This window comes from Trachurus japonicus, chromosome 21, assembly GCF_045865225.1.
Source record: "Trachurus japonicus isolate A0001 chromosome 21, Traja_1.0".
Lineage (NCBI taxonomy): Eukaryota > Metazoa > Chordata > Actinopteri > Carangiformes > Carangidae > Trachurus > Trachurus japonicus.
In genome coordinates, this window is record NC_140927.1 from 34,221,819 (window position 1) to 34,241,041 (window position 19,223).

General features: G+C 45.4%; 1 protein-coding gene across 1 annotated transcript in view; it reads right to left on the reverse strand.

Annotated features, from left to right (window-relative positions):
• LOC146965667 (NLR family CARD domain-containing protein 3-like) overlaps nucleotides 1-18,890 on the reverse strand; it is a 54,621-nt gene extending 35,731 nt beyond the window's left edge. Inside the window, exons 1-5 of the mRNA XM_085765087.1 lie at nucleotides 18,569-18,890; nucleotides 13,748-14,538; nucleotides 12,735-13,648; nucleotides 12,448-12,621; nucleotides 130-176 (exon numbers count right to left, since the gene is read on the reverse strand). Of these exons, the coding sequence (XP_085621213.1) occupies nucleotides 130-176; nucleotides 12,448-12,621; nucleotides 12,735-13,648; nucleotides 13,748-14,538; nucleotides 18,569-18,824 (2,182 nt within the window). The 5' untranslated portion in view covers nucleotides 18,825-18,890. The remainder of the gene's footprint in view (nucleotides 1-129; nucleotides 177-12,447; nucleotides 12,622-12,734; nucleotides 13,649-13,747; nucleotides 14,539-18,568) is intronic.
• Nucleotides 18,891-19,223: the final 333 nt, after the last annotated feature.

A 19,223-nucleotide genomic window follows, 5' to 3' on the forward strand; every position in this document is an offset into this window, starting at 1 on the left:
ACGACAAGGAGCTAATAAAATTAATAACTGATAGTATTAATCGGTCAAAGTTCTTGTTATCCGTTAACGGTTAAACGGTTCAACATGTGCATCCCTCGTTTCCATGAATCAAAGTAAAAACAGACTTACACTTCCTCAGACCTGGTGTCAACCATGGGACTCCAGCAGGCTCCACCCTGAAAGGAGGAGGGGGGTCAGAGCAGCACCTTCTCTGTCAGCATGCACACATGGACATTACATGGCTCTCACACACACACTGTTTTATCACTGTGTTCACATGGAGGCTGGTATGTCTGGATGAACACTGAGCACAGAGAAGAAGGAGCTGGAGTCTTTATCTAGTGATGATACAGAGCAGGAGGAGACCAGGAGGAAACACTTCATCATGTCTTTTCTCCATCTGATGTCACTGCAGTGTGAGACACACACTTTCACTCTCTGACTCTCAAGCTGCACAAACACACGTCACAGCAAAGAAGATGAAGACACAACAGGTGGAGCTGACCAGCCCAGATATCCCACAATGCACCAGGAAAGAAGAACAGTGCAGCTGTGAAGAGTGGATGCACTGCAAAAACTCAAAATCTTTCCAAGAATATTTGTCTTATTTCTTGTCAAAATGTCTCATTTCTAGTCAAAACTGATCTCTTTCCACTTAAAATAAGACTCATCACCTAAAATCAACTTTGTAGTGTTTTGTGCAGGAGGCAAGAATCAGGCCGGGCATGGCTTCATAACACGTCTTTACTTCGACACTTCCGGGCAACAGACACACACACTACATTACTGCCGCTTGGGCTCAGTAAACACCTCAAAAGTGTTGGCCAACCAAAACATAACACAGCAACTGCCTTTGCAGTAATAACCACAATGTGATAACCTACATTGTAAATCACTTCAATCTATTACATTCCTCCCCTTTTAGATTTTTATAACTTCAACCCTTGTAAGTTTAGGAATAATTTGCAACCACTAACCTGTGCAGTTAAATCTCACAATAACAAAATAAATATACTGCCCTTGAAATTTTTTCAATCTTAGCATAATATTAACTTCCTACTATCAACATAAAATGTCTCTTGGCAGCTTACATTCACTGTGCAAATTTAGAGAGTCAGTCTTTGAGGAGGTACACGGACCCTCTCTGGGTACTGGCGTTTTTCAGGTGAGCTTTTGTTTGCTGTGTGTGATTATACAGGTAACCAGGGTGCGATTTGGCGTGACATCATTTCACGAGCTTTCCCAGGATTGGTAGGTGTTGAGTGCTGAAGGTAGTGACGAAATCTGACGGCTCAAGCTTGTGTGGTTTTCGAGGAAATCGCTGTGTATCAATCGACCCGGCGCTCCCTGCCACAGATTTCTCATTCCCCACCTTGTTTGATTGAGAGTGTAGCTGGATGATTTCTCGTGAATGAACTTCTTCTAAATAAACGTTAACATTCAATAACTGGGTCAGGTCGGACCACGGGCTTCTTTTTTTTCTCTTCTTCCTCACAGGAGAAATGAGGTGTGCGCTGCGCTGCGCTGAACTCGCTTCTCTCTAACGCGTCGATGCTCTGGTTGTGATTTGTCTGCTGCCTTGAATCCTCCCTTTATACGTGCGCGTTCACAGATTCACAATAACACAAACCAGGGTTGAGTTACCGAGTTGATAACCAGCGTCGTGGTACCGCTGATCCGGAGTGACAGTGTTGTGAAAATCGCTATGAACTGGTGCTCTGGTTTTTAGGTGCTCTCTAATCTCAAAGAAAATGGATTGATCGATTTTTACTTAAAGCAGAAGTAAGTGATATATTCAGGGTGCGATTTGCCGGGGGGATGGTGGGGATCCCCCCCCCCTCTGTTTTCGATGCCCCCCCCTGGTAATTTATTATTATCGTGTTGTCCCCCCCTTCTGGTCAGTAATATCCTACTTTAGATCAAGTCTACATCATTTGAACCGTGAGCCTTCTCATTCCCCCCACAGTAGCGCACAGCGTCTCCCAGACCGTCATATAGCCCAGGCTACTGTCAATTCTCTAAAAAAAAAAAGGCGAGAGATGCCGGTTGCACTGGGTCGGGTCTGTCTCCAGGTTTGAGCAAATAAAAGCCGGTCTCAAGCCGGGTCTGTTCTATATGCTTAATGTTTCGGTGCAACAAAATCAACATCTAATCTGTCCCTTCAAAATAAAGTTAGTGACGTGTCCGTTTGGAGCAGCTGCTGACAGTATCCTCATCACTAAACCTGGGCCACCATCAGATCTTTCCTCGTCTCTTGGACATATATTAGCTATATTCTGTGTTTTTCTTCTCTTTAACCGTCTCATTTCAGTTTTTGCCGGTTGGCAGTCATCTGGTGCACCGCTGTTTCTCTCTCGCGCTCGCTCACTCACTCACTCACTCACTCACTCACTCACTCTCGATGCGCATATAAATGTTATAAAACTAAATAAAAAGGAAATTGAGAAATGCGCAAATTGAAATGACCTGTAGTCTATTCAATGACCACAGCTGATCACCAGCTTGTCGTGCCACACCTGTCACGTCTCTATAAACACAACTACAGGCTTTCTTTTATTTATTTATTTTTGCCGCGGTCCGACCGCATCGGGTCCAGACTTCAACACTGGTCGGACCTGGTCGGGTCTTTGCTCATTTATTTGCTCAAACTTGGAGCCACACCCGGCCCTATAGGAGACCAGGTTGAGAACGGTAGTTGTCAGGTGCGGAGGTACGGTGCGGCGAGGGGCGGGGTTCCTATTGTCACTTTTGTCGCTGGTTCAGTGAGAACAGTAAGTGGTGTTTGCTTCACTGGTGTACTAGGCAAAACAGCTGGAAAAGCACAGTCCATAGTTACTGGTGGCACATTCTCAGCCACTGGTAAGGGCAAGCTCGGTGGAAGTGTCTCAACATTTCCTCGCCATGGCAACATGTGGTCCACGTGCACTGTGCCTCTCTGACCCTCTTGTATCAGGTATGTGACAGTTCCCAGTCTTTTAAGTACTTTTGCCTGAATCCATTTCTCCACTCCTCCCCTGAAATTTCAGATACGGACAGCATCTCCTTCCTGAAAGAAACGAAGAGATGAGCCACCACGGTCATGATGAAGTTTCTGTGTGGCTTGCTTCTCTTGAATCCGTCTGGCAAGCTCTGGCTTAAAGCAGAAGTAAGTGATATATTTGTGTTAAAGGGATAGTTCACCCTAGAATGATATTTCGCTCATTATCTACTCACCCTCATGTTGACTAAGGGCTGGAAGAAGTTTTAGATTCCTCCGTGGCTTCTCTGAGTTACAGGGGGTCTCGGCATAGCAGTGCATGTCCATATAACGGTTGCAAAGGGACACCGGAGCTCTTCGTAAAAAAACACACACAAAAAAACATCCAAATACCTCCATGCTGCTCGTATGTAATGTCCATCTTGTGCTGAAGCCCCAAATTGCGTAATTGTCCCGAAAAAAATTAAATAAGTCTATATTTTAAGCTTGTTTGTAGCGGAAGCTTCTCGAAGCTCCTCTTCCTGGTCCGTCCAAATCTCGCGTGATTCGCAGTAACCGCACTGACGCATGCTGACGCCGGCGCAAATCACGCGAGATTTGGACGGACCAGGAAGAGGAGCTTCGAGAAGCTTCCGCTACAAACAAGCTTAAAATATAGACTTATTTAATTTTTTTCGGGACAATTACGCAATTTGGGGCTTCAGCACAAGACGGACATTACATACGAGCATCATGGAGGTATTTGGATGTTTTTTTGTGTGTGTTTTTTTACGAAGAGCTCCGGTGTCCCTTTGCAACCGTTATATGGACATGCACTGCTATGCCGAGACCCCCTGTAACTCAGAGAAGCCACGGAGGAATCTAAAACTTCTTCCAGCCCTTAGTCAACATGAGGGTGAGTAGATAATGAGCGAAATATCATTCTAGGGTGAACTATCCCTTTAATATAAGTCTTAAATAGTTATATCTCCCGACAGCAATCACTTCTATAGAGTGTTTGGTCTGAAACACGGGTCTGTCAGTCACTCTGCTCTGCTCTGAGCCCAGGAGAAAACATTTATCGTATCCTACAGTTTTTATCCAATGAGGAGAGAGAACGGCATGCAGGGCTGTGTGTGCAGCCAAGGAACGCCGTGAATGTGGCGACGTAGGGACGAGGACTGTTATGGTGCGTTCAAGGAAACTCGTATTTTTCCGACCGTGAAGTCGTACCAGTTCGATCTGGTACGAGTTCATGGGTCAGAAGTTACGAGTGGCCGTTATAGTGACTTTCACCGGTAAAACAGGTCGGAAAAACACGAGTGGGTTGTCTGAAACGCTACAAAGTCGTAAGTTGTGACTTGAAGCTGTAATTTACGATTTCAAAAGCCTGCCTGGAACGCAGCATTAGCCAAAACGACCGGACCACTTACTTCTGCTTTAAGCAAACTGAAACGGGTTCGGATCTGGCGTTTCGGAAATAACTCAGCCGGTGTCCGTCCAGTCACGGTATGGGGTGTACTGCGGTCAGTGTTGTGCTAGTTACTTAAAAATAGTAACTAGTTACAGTTACTAGTTACTTCATAAAAAAGTAACTCAGTTAGTAACTCAGTTACTGAAACCAAAAAGTAATGCGTTACTGAGAAAGTAACTTTTTCGTTACTTTAAAAGGTTTTTTTTTTCCAATGCTCCCATTAAATAAAGGTTGATTGAATTCCCCTCTAGCCGTCATTTCAGTTCTGTAGCCTACTGATGCTGATGAAGAAACACGTGTTTTTATCTGTACAATTTTACCATCATCATCATGCTGCATGATGTCAGCAGCAGCTTGACCTAACTGCAAAAAAATCTCGAGTTACGTTTAAGACTGTTTTCAGTGACGGAAGTAAATTCACTCCAGCGGTATTTTTTATCGATCGATCAGCTGTGTTTACCCAGAGCGATCAGCTGTGTTTACCGTTTCAGGTGTCATAATTCGAGTCCGCCTGTCGGACTCCACCCGCTGCTGCTCGGTGGACTGGGTGCTGGTGTGTGCTCGCTGTGACTCGAGCTGTGCCCCAGTTCAGGGGCTGCAGCCTGAGCTGGGACACGGCTTCGGTCTTGGATGCTGCGTTAGCAAAGTTACCTTCGCTCGCCGTCATGCCGTGCCTAGAGAATCACTCTGACCTGCCCAGTCCTCTTCATGTAGCGTGTTTGATTACGTGTGGGACGCTAGAGGACGGCCACCAACTAGTGCTTAGTGTCTCTGCCATAGACTGTAAAAGGTCTGTGCTCTGTCTTTCTTTCAATTCAATGAAACTTTATTGATCGCTGAAATGTTATAGGAATTTTGTGTGCCGCTGTAAAACCTCACAAAAAGAACGGAAAGGAACGGAGTAACGCAGCGTTTGGTAACGGGAACGGAGTTACTGATTTTAAAAAAACAACGCGTTACGTTATTAGTTACTGAAAAAAGTAACGGCGTTACTAATAACGCGTTACTACCCAACACTGAATGCGGTACATGAGCAGGAAATTTGCAATGCGATGTCCCAGATACTCCACACTGCTCTGAAAAAACTGACATTTAGACAGTTTCACTCGGACACCATGTTTTTCCAAGCGTGTCAGTACTTCGTCCAGTCTTTGTAAGTGCTTCTCCTCCGATGAAGCAGTGATGAGAATATCATCCAAGAAACATGTCACATGGTCCAGTCCTTGTAAAATCTGGTCCATAACAGACTGAAAAACTGCAGGTGCGCTGGAAACACCATAGCTGAGACAATGAAATTTGTACAGGCCCTTATGAGTGTTGATCGTCAGGTAGTTCTCTGACTCATCTAAAAGCAGCTGCTGGTAGGCATGAGAGAGGTCAAGCTTACTGAATGATGTTCCTCCTGCTAAGGTAGCGAACAAATCTTCTGTGTTAGGTAATGGGTATGTCTGCTCTTCCATACACTGATTTATACTGACCTTGTAGTCGCCACAAATCCTAATTGTTTTATCTGCTTTTGGCACGGTTACTATTGGAGAGGCCCACTCACTTTTCTCAGTCTTTGAAATCACTTTCATTTTTTCCAACCTGTCCAACTCCTTCTCTACAGCTTCCTTTAATGCGTAAGGAACTGGACGAGCTTTGCAGAGGATCGGTGTGGTGCCTGCTTTTATGTGGATTTTGGCTTTAAAACCCTCTATGCAGCCTTGGTTCTCAGAGAACACAGCCTGGTGGCGCTGTAACACCTCGTTGACTCTTGGGGTCCACTCTGCCTGTGCTAGCACCCGGTGTATGGTGAAAATCTGTTTCCAGTTCAGTTGTAGTTCCTTTAGCCAGTTCCGATCAATCAGAGCTGGTCTACTTCCTTTCACAATGACAAGAGGTAGAGTGACTTTCTGTGTCTCGTACTGCACTGGTATCATGATGTTAGGGCTGTCCCGATTAATCGACCTAATCCATTACGTCGATGACGTAAATACGTCGACACGTGCAACATACCGTCGGGTTGTGAACCATAGACTGTAACACGTGCAGCAGAAAAACACATGCTGCACCACAGCAGCACCACGGCAATGAACGAGCACCTGAAGCTGCAATATATCGTTCCGTTCATTCATCCCCACGTAGCGCTCTTTCGCCATTATTGACGCTCTCTCTCTCTCTCTCTCTCACCCTTTCTCTCACACACACACACACAGAGCGGTAAAAATGAAACTCATACGGTCCAATCGCGGACCCCCCGCGCCGCCCTCCCTCGTCGGACAATCAGACCACACGCCACAGTCTCCTTGCTTTATGTATCCATAGATGTAAACACGTCCTAGTGTTGTCTTTTTTTTTTTTTTTAATCCACTCCGCTGCTGCTCTCTGCACCCGGACGCAGCACAGCAGCAGATCGTAAGTGAGGGTGATGTCCTGCACCCCCGGCTTAAAAAACATCCTAGAGGAAACACTGGTCTGCTCCATGACTATACTAAATAAATGTGCCTATTCAAAATCATTGTGCTAATATTTTAGTGTGCACTCTGCTTTATCTGTCTATTTTCCAGGTTAAAACAATAGAATTAAATAATAAAACAAAATAAGGATGGCACAAAATAGAATAAAAAGGCTTGTCTTTGACAAAAGCAAGGGGGGGGGGGGGGGGGGGGCTTTGAGGAAAAAAGGTTGGGACCCACTGATTTAGAGGAATGCACACCAGAAAGAGTATTTAAATAAGAGAAGTGTTCAGAAGTGTTTTTTTGTAAATGACTAATCGTCAACCAAAAAATAATCGTTAGATTAGTCAAAAAATTAATCGTTAGACTAATCGACTAATCAAAAAAATAATCGCTTGGGACAGCCCTACACGATGTATCCTCGAACAGCGATACTTTGGCCTGAATATGATTTCAGCTTTAACCTGGGGGCTGGTTTTAAAGGGAAGCTGTTCAGATTTTTCTGGTAATAGTCCTCAGATACCACTGACACAGCTGAGCCTGTGTCCAGTAGCATTGTTGTACTCTTATCACCCAGTGCAACATCAACTGTGTAGCCCTTTTCACAGCTTGAGTTGGAGTATACTGCATACACTCCAAAAAGTTCAGTTTCTTCATCTCTTCTGGATGTACTTCCTTCAGCTTCTACATACTGAGTTTGAGAAGTGGCTTTTCCCTTTCTACATGCACGGGCTATGTGTCCAATTTTGGAGCAGGTATGACTCTTTTCATTTTTAAATCTGCAGTCACGTGCTAAGTGTCTTCCCCCACATCTGTAGCATGTCTGTTGTGTCTCAAAGTAATTTTTTACTCCCGTTTGGCCCTTGTTTTGTGCTTTATTATTGTTCTCTCATCTAAATTGTCCTTTCCTCCCCTTTTCAGAAAAAGCATTAGCACTTGATAGAGCATACCTGATGAGGCTCACTGTGTCCAGAAAACTCCATTGATTTTTTCGACGCCAGTTCCATTGTTACTGCAACCTCACAAGCCTTCGGAAAAGTTTTTCAGACAGCAACCTGCACTGCACGGCATCCGAGCGTAGTCCACTCACAAAGCGATCTCTGCTAGCTGTCTCAAAGCTACCACATACTCAGAAACAGTTTCATCCTCTTTTTGGTTACGCTTCTGGAAACGAAAACGGTCCGCGATCACAATCGGTGCCGGCTTGTAATGCGTGCTCAGTACTCTCACCAGTTCAGGATACAGCATAGTACTCGGTACTGTCGGCGACACCAGATTCTTCAGCAGCTTATAAGCATCAGCTCCAATCACCGAGAGAAACACACACACCTTCTTTTCATCCTTGATCTCATTTGCCAACATCCACTGCTCCAAACGTTCCAGATATGACTCAAAATCCTCCTTTGCGTCATTGTACTCATCCACACGACCGATTTGCACCGCCATGGCAGATTTTTTTCCAATGCTAACTGCTAGTCCGACTCGTGCCTGGTTCCTCCGCGAGAGAAAAAAGAAAAGAGAAAAAACTCAGTTTCCTCGACTACGACCAGTGTACGGTGACTTTTACAGTCCATTCACGCAGTGTTTTCATTTAAAATCCTCGTTGCCATTTGTAGTGTTTTGTGCAGGAGGCAAGAATCAGGCCGGGCATGGCTTCATAACACGTCTTTACTTCGAGACTTCCGGGCAACAGACACACACACTACAGGTGCCGCTTGGGCTCAGTAAACACCTCAAATGTGTTGGCCAACCAAAACATAACACAGCAACTGTCTTTGCAGTAATAACCACAATGTAATAACCTACATTGTAAATCACTTCAATCTATCACAAACTTGTTTTTAGATAATTTTCTACGGTGGCCGACAAGGGCCAAACGGCCATCAACGGTCCAATACCTCTCAGTTCGAGAAAACAGCTTTAAGTACAGAAACGATGCAAAAAAACGAGGTACAAAAAGAAGAACGTGATGCAAATGAAAAAAAAGCCTGCTCCAAAACGCGCTGCCAAATAGAGAAACGATCTGCAAACCAAAACGATCTGCAAACAAAGAAACGATCTTCAAACAAAGAAACGATCTTCAAACCAAGAAACGATCTGCAAACAAAGAAACGATCTTCAAACAAAGAAACGATCTTCAAACCAAGAAACAATCTTCAAAATGAGAAACGATATGCAAACGAAAAAACGCTCACGGATGTAGGCTATTTTCCTATCATAGCTGACTAAACCACGGTGCATGAAAATACAGCGTGAACGGTAATGCTTTTATAAGGCTTTATTTGATTATAGGCTATATTTCGTTTATCACTGTACAAGGCTGCACGATTGTATTTTACACCAGATGTTAGAAGGCTGCACATTTGCATGTAGGCTAGATTAGCCTGCTTAGGATAGGAATAGGATGATTACAGATTGATAAATTAAACTCCCGTTTTAATAGTAGGCTACATTAAAAAGTATACATGTATATGTGGCATTATGAATATGGCATGCGGCATAGGCTACATATAAATTACACATGAGCACGGCATACACACACACACACAACTGAGTGTGTGCGCGCATGTGGAATGAATGGGCATAGTAAGAATGTAACGTCTTGTAGCTACTGTAACCGTAGTGCTGTTATTGTTAATGACTCGATGTCCCATCCGTCTCTGTGTTACAGATGTGACAAAGGGGAGAGTGAATGCAATGCTTAGCAACCGTTGCTATGTGGCTACTCAGCTGATATGAGAGTCCGTCTGTGTGCCGCTGTATGAAAAGGTCCGTGTCTGTGTGAGTGTCCCTGTCCATGTGGGTGCGAGTCTGAGTCTGTGTGTCTGTGTGAGTGCCGGGGGCGAGTGCGATACAATGTTGTAGAGTAGTAATAATGTAACGTGTTGTAGCCTACTGTAACCGTTAGTATTGTTATTGTTTAATGACTCCGATGTCCCGTCTGTCTGTGTTTTACAGAGAAGAATACATAAATAAATAAACGGCACATACAGTAATGTGAAGCATTGTACAGTGATAATATATTAGGCCTAAATAAAAGTCAACATTCCCGCTGTATTTGCACCGTACTTCAGTCAGCTGTAGCCTAATAATAATCCTGTGGACGTCAGAACTATTAGGCCTACAGAGAGGGACTGCCCACTGTCAGACCTGGGACTCTGCCGGGAGCCCGTGCCCGTGTGAAACAGACACAGAGACCCAGGTCTGACAGCGCAGCGAGGAGAACAACACGTGAGGAAGATGAAGATGAGCTAATGAACGATATGAGCTTGGTCGCTATGTGTAAAAAAATAAACGGAGGGATTAGAAATAAAAGCCTGCCTGCCTCGAATAAAGGCTGTTGGCCGTAAGGGGGGGGTGGGGGTCATTTGAAGATCGTTTCTTGGTTTGCAGATCGTTTCTCTATTTGGCAGCGCGTTTGATGATGATGCAGCACGTTTTTTCATTTGCACCACGTTCCTCTTTTTGTACCTCGTTTAGACTTGTATTTGGGTTTGTGATTTTGCATCGTTTCTGTACTTGAAGCTGTTTTCTCAAACTGAGACGTATTGGACCGTTGACGGCCGTTTGGCCCTTGTCGGCCACCGTAATTTTCACATGTTTCAGACAAATTTTCACTTGAAATAAGTAGAAAAATCTGCCAGCGAAAGCAAGTTTTTTGTGCTTGTAATAAGAAAGAAAAACTTGTGTCTAAAAACAAGCTACTTTATAAATGTGATGAGTCTTATTTTAAGTATAATTAGATTTATTTTGACTAGAAATGACATTTTGACTAGAAATAAGACAAATATTCTTGGTAAGATTTTGAATTTTTGCAGTGTGGTTTCAGTGTTTGATGAGGAAGGAAACACACTCAACACGTTTGTTAGAGCTCAGTGAAACACACAGTGAGTTTAGTGAGAAACACTGAGTGTGAACACAACTTGTGTTTGTCTGAAGAAAACTCCCCAGGAAGCTGAAGAATGAGGCTGTGAGCAGGTTTCCACAGGAGCCACAGCAGCAGTGAGTGGATGAAGGAGCTCTAATAGAAACCATCTGATCACAGTGACAGGACGGATCAGGATCTCATGATCAATGACTCTGTTCTTCTCTGCTCTTCACACAGATCAGCTGCAACACACTGACTCACTGAGATCAGTCACATCATGTGGAATAAAGCAGCCGTCCTCAGGACCAGTCCTGAGCTCCATCAAACCTGTCCACACATTTTGACTGGACTTGAAGTCAGAGTCCAGAGGAAGCAGAGAAACTGTAGAGCAGAGAGAAGCAGGCTCAGCTCAGAGCACATGGACTCAGACAGGAAGTGAAGCTCCAGCTGCTGGAGACTTTCATTAAGGAGCCACTTTGTGGCTTCATCTGATCTGGAGTCAGCACACACACAGTCTGAAAACAGCTGTTTGATCACACACACATTCAGCCACAAACACTGATTATTACACTGTTCACTACACTCACTGTCTTCTGATTCAAGTCAAGTCAAAATGATGATTGACAGCTCCAGGCCTCTGGACAGTGAGGACATCTGGATGTCACACTGTGATAGACTGTCTCCTCAACACAACAACACATCTCATCAGGACAAGACCAGGATCTCAGAGAGACTGAGCTGATTATTGATCATCAATATCTGACCAGACAGAGACCTGATGGTGCCGCCTGGTTTCTGTCTCTTATTTCCTCCTTGGTTGGAGACGCTGGGAGACGAATGTCTCTGAGCAGTGGACATGCTTTGATTCTTGTTGCTGTGTTGTTGTTAGTGTGTCCACACTCAACAGGTGTCTAGAGTCTCTGGGACTGTTCAGGTCAAACACTCTGTTGGTTCAGGAGCAGTTCAACCAGCTGCAGCTGAAATGTTTCCTGATACACTCTGAAATAAAGTCTGATCCAAACATCTGGAGAGACTCAGAGCACAGCTGCCAACAGCTGCTTTCATCACTGACATCTCTTCTCCTGAATATGACACAGTGAGTCATGATGAGACACTGAAGTCATCATGAGGAGAAACTCCTGATCCCAGTAGTTCATCACTGTGACTGATGAAAGCTGCACAGTTCATGTTTGAAACACTCTGAGATTTTGGCTTCAGTATAAACTGTGTTGGGACGAGTCAAACTGAGACAGAGGACGTCAGTGGAGTGGGCGGTGCTTCACTGTGGCCTACACCACCTCTATGGTCTGAGTGATGGGATCTGATGTCATCAATGCATGGATCACCTGAGACAGATGTTAATACCAGGTGTGAACGGGGCCATAGAAAATGTTCCAGCTCCTCCTCCTCTATCAGACAGTGTGTGTGGCTGCAGCAGCCTCTCCATACCTGAGAGACTCCAGTCTCCAGTCTGGATCCTCCCGTCCAGTAGACAGCAGCTTCACTCCTGAGGCTCCTGGATGGTTGTAGCTCAGGTCCAGCTCTCTCAGATGGGAGGGGTTGGAGCTCAGAGCTGAGGCCAGAGAAGCACAGCCTTCCTCTGTGACCAGACATCCTGACAGACTGAACACACACAACAACACACAGGAACCCTCTGTCAACACCTGCTGCTGTGTTCAAGTGTCATCAGATAAACAGGATGGATCCTCACCTGAGAGTCTCCAGTCTACAGTGTGGACTCTCCAGTCCACCAGACAGCAGCTTCACACCTGAGTCCTGCAGGTTGTTGTTACTCAGGTCCAGGTGTCTCAGACTAGAGGACTGGGAGCTGAGGACTGAGGACAGAGCTTCACAGCTTCTTTCAGAGAGGTCACAGCCACTCAGTCTGAAGAGATGATCATGAGGAATTAAAGAAGAAAGGAGTTTATTATCTGTTCTGTTGAAAGACAGAAGGGTTTTTATATAATGATGAATAAATCAAACTATCTCTACACTTACAGAACTTTGTTGGAGGCTTTGACCACTGGCAGCAGCCTCAGAAGAGCCTCCTCTGAAGCAGAGTATTTCTTCAGGTCAAACTCGTCCAGATCTTCTTCTGATGACAGTAAGATGAAGACCAGAGCCGACCATTCAGCAGGAGACAGTTTATCTGTGGAGAGACTTCCTGAACTCAGGGACTGTTGGATCTCCTCCACTAGAGAACGATCATTCTGTTCATTCAGACAGTGGAACAGGTTGATGCTTTTCTCTGCAGAGGGAGTCTCTTCAATCTTCTTCTTGATGTACAGGACTGTTTCCTGATTGGCCCGTGAGTCACTTCCTGTCTGTGTCATCAGACCTCGTAGGAGATTCTGATTGGTCTCCAGTGAAAGACCCAAGAGGAAGCGGAGGAACAAGTCCAGGTGTCCATTTGGACTCTGTAAGGCCTCATCCACAGCACTCTGGTAGAAAGATGCTGATTTGTCTCCAAACACTGGAGACCACCAGGAGGTTGTTTGTTGTTGTGACATCAGGTTGAGTCCAGAGTTGATGAAGGTCAGATGGACATGAAGAGCAGCCAGAAACTCCTGAACACTCAGATGGACGAAGCAGAACACCTTGTCCTGGTACAGGCCGCTCTCCTCTTTAAAGATCTGTGTGAACACTCCTGAGTACACTGAGGCTGCTCTGATATCGATGCCACACTCTTTCAGGTCTGCTTCATAGAAGATCAGGTTTCCTTTCTGCAGCTGCTCAAAAGCCAGTTTTCCCAGAGACTCAATCATCTTCCTGTTCTCTGGACTCCAGTGTGGATCTGTCTCAGCTCCTCCATCATACTTGACCTTCTTCAGTTTCAGATGAACCACCAGGAAGTGGATGTACATCTCAGTCAGGGTCTTGGGCAGCTCTCCTCCCTCTCTGGTCTTCAACAGCTTCTCCAGAACTGTAGCAGTGATCCAGCAGAAGACTGGGATGTGGCACATGATGTGGAGGCTTCGTGAGGTCTTGATGTGGGAGATGATCTCTCTGGCCTGCTGCTCATCTCTGAACCTCTTCCTGAAGTACTCCTCCTTCATTGGGTCAGTGAACCCTCTGACCTCTGTCACCATGTCAACACACTGAGGAGGGATCTGATTGGCTGCTGCAGGTCGTGTGGTTATCCAGAGGCGAGCAGAGGGAAGCAGGTTCCCCCTGATGAGGTTGGTCAGCAGCACGTTGACTGAGGTGGACTCTGTCACATCAGTCAGGGTCTCAGTGTTGTGGAAGTCCAGAGGAAGTCGACACTCGTCCAAACCGTCAAAGATTAAGACGACCTGGAACTGATCAAAGCTGCAGATTCCTGCTGCTTTGGTTTCAGAGAAGAAGTGATGAACAAGTTCCACCAAGCTGAACTTTCTCTCTTTCAGCACATTCAGCTCTCTGAAGGTGAAGGGAAATGTGAAGTGTATGTCCTGGTTGGCTTTGCCTTCAGCCCAGTCCAGAGTGAACTTCTGTGTTAAGACTGTTTTCCCAATGCCAGCCACTCCCTTTGTCATCACTCTTCTGATTGGTCGGTCTCTTCCAGGTGGGGCTTTAAAGATGTCTTCTTGTCTGATGGTTGTTTCTGGTCTGTCTGGTTTCCTGGACGCTGTTTCAATCTGTCTGACCTCATGTTCCTCATTGACCCCTCCAGCCCCTCCCTCTGTGATGTAGAGCTCTGTGTAGATCTGGTTCAGAAGGGTTTGGTGTCCTGCTTTAGCGATCCCCTCAAACACACACTGGAACTTCTTCCTCAGGGCAGATTTGAGTTCACGGCCACAAACCGGACCAGGAGCAAAATATTCTGAATGAAAACACAAGAAATTAGGGTAACCCTTTAATTTCAAGGCTGTTAATTACGTCATAATGTCAAGAAATTACCAAGAAATAATAATTAATTGCGTAGTAATGTCAAGAAATAGCCTGGAAATAACGGTCAGTAATGTTGAGAAATATAGCCAGGAAATAACTTTTAATTGTGTAGAAATAGCCCAGTAATAATGGTCAATTGTGTAGTAATGTTGAGAAATATAGCCCAGAAATAACAATGAATTGCATGGTAATGTCAAGAAATATAACAAAGAAATGTATGGAGTTATTTTTGTCTCATTAATATCTGTAAACGCACAGAAGGTGATCTACAAATGTTCCTTGGTTTGCACACGTGTTTTGCTATCCACAAAGGGTGATCTACAAATGTTCCTTGGTTTGCACACATGTTTTGCTATCCACAAATACAAATTTCTAATTTGTAACTTGTATTTTGGTTTTTACAAATAAATGTGTATTTGTAAATATATTGTATATTTGTAAATGTATAATTTTCCATTTGTAAAAACAAAAAAGCCATTTGTAAAACCGAAAATTCTGTCTGTGAAGTGTGACTCTGCATTTGTGGATCACCAATCACACACACGCATCTCTTTCCGCAATGACGTATTTCTGAGACATTCCTGCCGAGATCCACACAGATCCACAAACTCACAGCTGCTGATTCACAAAGGGCCGCTCTCCTCACCAGGAGGGGCAGTGTTGGCGAGTAGCTGGATGAAAACTAACGAAGAAGACTGCTATTGGTTTATCTCGAGAAATTATTTTAATTCCCACTGTTAATGCGTCACTTTATTAAGTTTTAATGTTTTTTCATGCGATAAAGTAACTGTTTAGACCCCCAATATGCGGTTAGTTTATCCAAATGACGCCTCTTTGGAAGTTTTCTCCGCCGTTCGCGGAGCAGTGAAGCTCCATCTGTGGAGCAGCTAAGCTAACTAGGCTACCACCGGACGAGCGGTCTATCACAGAGGCTACCGCCGGGCTGCTGTGGTCGGCCGGCTAACCTCCGCTGTCATCCAGGTCTCCCCCGGCTCGTTTTTTCCCCCGGAATGATGAAGCTGGTTAGCCAGCCCACCGCAGCAGCCCGGCTGCTGTTTAGATCTGATTAGATGTTTAGATGTTAGACTGTTTAGAGCCCCAATATGTGGTTATTTTTATACAAATGACGCCTGTTTGGAAGTTTGCTCCGCCGTTAGCCTAGTTAGCTGCTAACTAGGCTACCACCGGGCGAGCGGTCTATCACAGAGGCTACCGCCCGGCTGCTGTGGTGGTCAGCCGGCTAAGCCGCGGTCTCCTCCCAGGGGAGAAAACGACCTGCATTGTTAATGTCAACTGACTGACCGTTTCATTGTAAAACATTTATTTATTGTTGAAGCGGTGGTGACTGTACATAGCCCATCATAGACTAAATAGTTTTGTTTGTTGATATAGCCTACAGACTACACCACTGAATGAGACAACATGTATCTCCTAAAAATAATTCATCCAGCCGGCGGTAAACCTCTAAAAAACTGCCGGTAGATTGATGGGCTCCTTTTCTCCCCTGGGAGGACGACGCAGATTAGCCGACCGACCACCTCAGCAGCCCGGCTGTTGCTTCTGTGATGATCTGCTCATCCAGAGGCAGCAACCGGTTTACTGAAGTGCTCGTTTTCTCCCCCGAGAAGACGCCGCGGCTTAGCCGACCGAACACCACAGCAGTCCGGCTATAGCCTCTGTGATAGACCGCTCGCCCGGTGGTAGCCTAGTTAGCAGCTAACTAGGCTAACGGCGGAGCAAACTTCCAAACAGGCGTCATTTGTATAAAAATAACCACATATTGGGGATCTAAACAGTCTAACAAAAAATAATTTCTCGAGATAAGCCAGTAGCAGTCTTCTTCGTTAGTTTTCATTCAGCTACTCGCCAACACTGCCCCTCCTGGTGAGGAGAGCGGCCCTTTGTGAATCAGCAGCTGTGAGTTTGTGGATCTGTGTGGATCTCGGCAGGATTGTCTCAGAAATACGTCATTGCGGAGAGAGATGCGTGTGTGTGATTGGTGATCCACAAATGCAGAGTCACAAACAGAATTTTCGGTTTTACAAATGGCTTTTTTGTTTTTACAAATGGAAAATTATACATTTACAAATATACAATATATTTACAAATACACATTTATTTGTAAAAACCAAAATACAAGTTACAAATTAGAAATTTGTATTTGTGGATAGCAAAACACGTGTGCAAACCAAGGAACATTTGTAGATCACCCTTTGTGGATAGCAAAACACGTGTGCAAACCAAGGAACATTTGTAGATCACCTTCTGTGCGTTTACAGATATTAATGAGACAAAAATAACTCCATAGCAATGACAGTCTAGTAAAATAGACAAGTTGTAGTAGTAGAATTGCAGTGAATTCCTTTCAAGTAATTCTATGTAAATAGCCTGTCGTTTCCATGATATAATCAAGTACTTTCAGTGTGATTAACCTGATGTAATTGTAATTTCCACAGTCTTACGTAGTGTTGGGCCTGAACGCGTTCAATGAACGATCGTTCATGAACTCGTTCATATTTTGGGCGAACGTGAACTGAACGTACTGTATTTCCGCTTGATGAACGTTATTGTGAACGCGTTCATTCTGGCGTTTGTGAACGGCGCTCTCTCAAAGTATGACTTTGTTCAGGAGTGTGCCAGATTTCCATAGAGCCTTCCAGACAAAAAACAGCTAAAACACTGTAAACAGGCCTTAATATGCAGCGGAAAAACCAGCCAATCTGGCAACACCTATCAGCTGTTTGGATCAGCGGCGCATGGAATAGGCGGAGCCTGTCTGTGTGGAGGAATACTGACCCAGTTGGTTAGTAAAAGCAAAGATACTCAATTTATTTCATAAACTGTCTTTGGTAGAAGATGAACGGGGGTTAAACGCCGGAGCCGGGGACAGCTCTCCATTCCGACACCCCTCCACTTCGACACCCCGCTGTTCCGAAATACCCCCACTTCGAAACACCGCTACTCCGACACCCCCTCCTCCCCCCCGCAGCTGTCCAAGGTGCTGAACCGCGTGACGTTGTTTACATTCTGCTTTGTGGCTTGTCTGTGAAACGTGCGCTGCTCAGAGACTGGGCAGATCTGTCCCACTTGCTTTCTCCCAGACTCCGTTGTTGGAGATCTCCCACACAGTAATAGAAATACACTTTTTTTCTTTTTCTCCCCCCCTCCTCCGCTCGAGCGCGGCTGAAGCCGGCTTGAGCTCACAGGGGCGCGAGGCTGCTGCAGCCACCGCTCGTGCTGACAGCTGACTGAGGGAGATGCTTTGGTTGGATTTAGGCAATGAAGAAAGGAGTTGGTTAAGTTTAGTAAAAAGACCAGGTAGAGGCTAGACAGGCTAGAAGCATAATGAACATTATAAGTCATTAATACAGTATGAAGTATTTGCTTGTTTTGCAGTTAATTATGCACATGATCCGTTTGACCCCAAAAAGGAAAAAAGGATCACTGCGCACTGCGCACTGCACAGCCTCTGGTTCCTTTCTGATTAGGTCCGTCTGTCCGTTCGGAGTGGGGGGGGTTCCCCCACTGGCCTTTTCGGAGTAGCGGGGTCTTTAGAAAAAATAGAAAACCCCGCTATTACGATGAATGGAAGTCTATTGTCGGAAAGGCGGGGCTTCGGAAAGGCGGGGTGTAACCGCCGGAGCCACACCGGACGCGCCACGAAAATCGTGCGCGAGCCGCGGCCCTCCTCTTCACATCAGATGCTTATTTCTCCGCGCTTCTGCCCCTCAGCTGTGTGTGTGTGTATGTTAACCCTAACCCTACCCCTAACATTCCCAGTAGAGTTATTCCGTTTCCGATACCAGTATTGGAAATGCCTCCGATACCACCGAAAACTGGGAAAGACTATTACAGTGTAAGATCTTATACCGTGTTAGTTATGTTGACACTACCCATACGTTTCTAAGGAACAAAGCCCACTACTACTCCATCATGTTGAATCTTTAGAGAAATCCTCTTACTCTGCAGACGCTCAGCCAGCTCCTCCTGCTTCATCCTCCTCAGGAAGTTCACTGTGATCTTCACTAATGCCTCTCTGCTGCTCCTCCTCTGCTCTTCATCCTCACCGTCCAACACCTCCTCATCCTCCCTCTGACTCCCTGAGCATTCTGGGTAATCTGGACTCAGAGCCTTGTGGATCTTCTTCAGCTCGTTCTTGACAAAAGTGACCATGTTCTCCTCCAGCAGCTGGAACAGAAACTCTATGAGTGACAGCATCAAACTAAAACCATGGAGCCAAACATCAGATCCATGTTGGACAGACTGACAATCCACTGGTGTCAAAGTGCAGCATGGAGATGATGGTGAACACAACAGATGTAACAGCAGCTGTTGGACATGTCCTCACCATAAATATGGAGTCCAGGTGTGTTTGATGCTGCTGGGCAGACTGACCACTGGGAACCTCTGAGCTCTCCTGGTCCACTCTGTGGAGGAATCAGTGTCAAGTCAACATCAGGCCGTTCCCCCCCCCGTGCATGTCCGTGGAGCTGTGCGCCGCGGACATGCACGGTTCCCTACGTTGCTGTGTCAGGCAGGTGTTTCCATGGAGCTCTGCCCCGTTTCAGAGGTGAAGGAAGCCCTCGCCTCCGCGATGTAGAATTGTTCAATTCAAAA